The 4,168-nt window shown below is 43.2% G+C and overlaps 1 protein-coding gene across 1 annotated transcript; it reads right to left on the reverse strand.

Annotated features, from left to right (window-relative positions):
- Positions 1-333: 333 nt before the first annotated feature.
- Positions 334-992, reverse strand: LOC119429673 (mitochondrial 10-formyltetrahydrofolate dehydrogenase; the record flags this gene model as incomplete). The annotated part of the gene is given in 3 exon segments (XM_037697254.1): positions 334-461; positions 581-741; positions 827-992. Coding segments are annotated over 3 exon segments (455 nt in total), but the record flags the coding sequence as incomplete, so codon positions are not given.
- Positions 993-4,168: the final 3,176 nt, after the last annotated feature.

Below are 4,168 nucleotides of genomic sequence, written 5' to 3' on the forward strand. Positions count from 1 at the left end.
ACACATATATATATATATATATATATATATACACATATATATATATATATATATATATATATATACATACACCACACATATATACACATATATATATATATACACCACACATATATACACATATATATATATACACCACACATATATTCACATATATATATATACCCCACTTATATACACATATATATATATATACACACACACACACACACACACATTCTCCTGTGTCACTGGTGATGCAGAGGTTAGAGATGTGGGCCTGTTATCGGAAGATCACCGGTTTAACTCCCTGTGCCGACAACATCATGGGTGGGAAAGGTGAAACACCCACACCTTCCTCCACCCTCATCTTCCCTACTCTGGGCTCCTGAGCAGGGCCCTCAACCCCCACTATCTGCTCCCCCAGGCGCCCGAGAAGGCAGCTCTCTTTTCCACATAGATGGCTGTGGTAGCTCGGTGGTCTGTGGTTGCGTCAGGAAGGGCAACCGGCTTAAAAACAATCCCCAAGTCTTTGTGTAATTTAGTTCACTGTGGCGACCCTCTGAAGAAGTGAGCAGCTGAAAGAAGGAAAAAAACCTACACATTCACCTCATTCTCATGGCGCTCTTTGGTACCCGTCCTCCTGAATGAGACACTCACCCTGGCATTGGCTTTCTTTTGAATCCCCTCATAACTTGCTCCTTCTTCTGACTGGGGAATTCGAGGGGCCTTTCCATCAGCAATGAGCTGCACCGCCTCCACCTACACCAGGAGTCACAGCTCAGTCTGCAGTTTAATGTGTGCATGAAGCTTAGCCAAATGTTCGGATCATGTTAGATTTGCTTACCATAGCTTGAATACCCTCTGGGAAGAGGAATCGGTTGTACAGCGTGTCCACTGTGTCATTGGGCTCAACAACACATTCTTTCTGCAGCAGGATGGGCCCAGTATCCAGTCCATCATCAGCCCAGAACACCGTGAAGCCAGCTTTTTTATCACCATGGATCAGTGTCCTGGTGACATATAGATATAAAAGCTTTGGTCCTGATTCACGAAGCCGATGTAGAACTCGACTTTTGCAACATTTTTTGTGCATCATGTGACCCACTGTTAGCTCTGTCCCACTGTTGTTTCCAAATAGCACAAATTATATACTGGCACAAAACTATCGGCTTCAGCAGGTCAAAGCACTTTGTACAATTTTTGCATCAGATCACAGTTTTCCTCACCTGCACATTTTAAATATGACATTTACCACAAGCATCACAAAAGTGACCGAAAGACAAAATTGTTTCCAACAGTGAGCTCCAGGGTTTGACAAATGAAGTACAGAGTCATTATTTAAAACTGTATGAACATTGACTTTATCGGGATACAAACATATCCAGGATGATGTTTTTTGAAAATCAGTGTGGCATTTTGGCTTGCTTCAACATCATTAAATCTTCTTAGATTAAAAGATGCATCAATTTTGAAATTGATATCAGGTATTAGTTCTGACAATGTGTGCACATACTCAAAACTTGTAAAAATATTCCCATACCACTTTACTGCACTGCTGCTCAGTTCAACAGTCAGATCACAGAGGAAGAGCAATGTTAGCTGTGTTGAGGTGGGTTTTGTTTTTAGTTGGCTGCTCCGGTCCACACTCTCACACTGGCTGAGTTGGTGGCGATAATGCACCATATATACACCATGTTGATAATCACCAATAAATACCTGAAGAAGTGGTGCAGAGGTGTTTCACAGTGAATGATTGAGCAGAACAGGATCCTGGGAATATATTGGGGACAGCTGTGGCTGAGTGGTTAGAGCAGTGGTCCTCCAATAGGAGAGTTGGGGGTTCAATTCTACCAGCAGTCAAATGTGAAAGTGTCCTATCGGCGTATGATTGTGATCTAAAGCTCTGATTAATCTCTGCAGATTCAGAGCTGCTCTGTAAAGCTGTGCACTTCCTTCACCTCCTTCTACAGGTGTACAGTGGAGAGCATCCTGTGCTCCAGCATCAATGTGTGGCATGGAGGCTGCACAGCTGCAGAAAGAAAAGTTTTGCAGAGAGTGGTGAAGGCTGCACAGAAGATGTTGGAATCAGCCTCCCTACCATCACAGACATCTACACCTCCAGATGCAGGAAGAGGGTCACCTGCATCATGAAGGACCCCAATCACCCAGCACACACACTTTTTGCCCCACTCCCCTCAGGAAGGAGGTTGAGGACCATTAAGTGTAAAACCACTAGACTGAAGAACAGCTTCTACCCTGAGGCTGTTAGACTCATGAATATCTAACCAGAATTATCACTGTGAAAAAAATCACATCATGTTGCTGCTGATCTGTTTCGTGTTGATGTGTTCATGCATGCTCATCTGCTCACAAAGACTCATGTTTGTAATGTTTTTATGCTATTAGTGCTTAGTGTATTTTTAGTTGATGTTTTTTCTTAGTTCATATCTTTAGATGTTATCATTGTTTTTCTTTTACATTTTATTGTTGGATGTAACTTTGACCCTGTGTATATAATTTCATTCCGCCACATGTGCCACATGTGGTAGAATGACAATAAAGAATCTCTGACTATGACTGTAGTAGAGTGCTGTATGAATGTTTGTGTGGAGGTAGATGAGGGCACAGATTGTGTTGTAAAGTGCTTTGAGTATCTTGACTACCGGTAGATAGAAAAGCGCTACTGTATACAAGTACAGTCTATCTACCATTTTAGCGAAGCTTCCTGACAATCTATCGCTCAATGCCTGGCAAGCAGACTTAAGGGCCCTGCATACTCTATCCGAAGCGGTAAAATCGGCTCTCACTGATATACTGTAGTTGTGTGACGAAAATTGCATCATTTTGTTCTCAGAGCAGCTTTGCCTGCCCCTTTGTGACACAAGACCCAAGCCTTGGGTCTTGGGGCCGAGATGGGGTAGAGGCAGGGCAGCCGACTCGGGATCCAAAGGTCCCAGGTTCGATCCCCATCCATTCCCACGTCATGGTGTCTCTGAGCAATACACTTAATCTCTAATAGCTCCACAGACGCTGACCGGTACATAGCTGCCCACTGCTCCACCTGGGTGTATCCCAGATGCGATGAGTTAAATGCAGAGAACCAATTTCGCCAATGTATGGGAACATACAATGATGTCAATACATAGCACTTTACATTAAGCCAAACGTTTTATCACAGGAATATGAGCCAAGTACATTGTGATTGGTCAGGTTTCGGAGTGTGTTCGTCAATGTGAAAATGCACTCAGACATTCATCTATAAGACTCTTCAAACACACTAAATTAGTCAAAAAACTTCTGGATGGAGATCATGCAGATGTGTTTGGAGGAGTCTGCCTGCTGAAAAGTGTGGCGCTTTCTTCATGATAGATTTGTGGCCAAAGGGCAGATGCAGAGACGGAGTGGAGAATAGTGGGAAGAAACTCGTGCAGGGATGTACTGCAGCAGGAGGGGTTTCCCAGGAGCTCTGCACCTGTGGCTTGTGGACTATGAAAGGTGTGTGCAAAAATGAACATCCCACAACCACGTGACCGCACGTCAACTTTTCAGCTTCGGATGGAATATGCTGGGCCCTTAAGGCTTTCATCATCATCATGGGGTGAAAAAGAACCTGAGTGAAAATCATAAGAGCGGTGTAGGAACAATCGGCCTGGAATAGCTGAACTGTTCAGCAGCAAGCCAATGTAGACGTCATCAATGTCCACTATTCTGAGGAGACGAGACGGAGAGACCTTATATGTCCAAAACTGACTGCCAATATCAGTAACCAATGGTCATAGATGAGCCTGAGAAGCCGCTTAACAGGTTACTTACAGAGTAGCAGCTGTCAAACATGCTTTCAGAGGTTGGCGCTAAGCTAATGCTAAGCTAATGCTTTAAAACAGTGACTTTTGTCATCTCTTTCCTCAAAAGCTGGTTGGCAGAAACTCTGTCCATATTTTTTTTCCTCTAAATTTTGTTAATGATTGTAATTTTGTAAATGTGTTTATCCAAAAAAGTTCAATCTGGTCCTCTGGACATTCAAAAAAACAAAAGCAAAACAAAGCAAAAGAAATCTAGAAACGTTTCGTCTCTCATCCAAGAGACTTCCTCAGTCTGAGGTGCTGTTTTCAGCTCAGTCTCTTAAATAGCACCTTCTTAGAGTGGATCAACCAGTTTGCTGCGACAACCAAAACCAGCTGATCAC

This window comes from Nematolebias whitei, unplaced genomic scaffold (assembly GCF_014905685.2).
Source record: "Nematolebias whitei isolate Nwh7 unplaced genomic scaffold, NemWhi1 Nwh_scaf_5256, whole genome shotgun sequence".
NCBI lineage: Eukaryota > Metazoa > Chordata > Actinopteri > Cyprinodontiformes > Rivulidae > Nematolebias > Nematolebias whitei.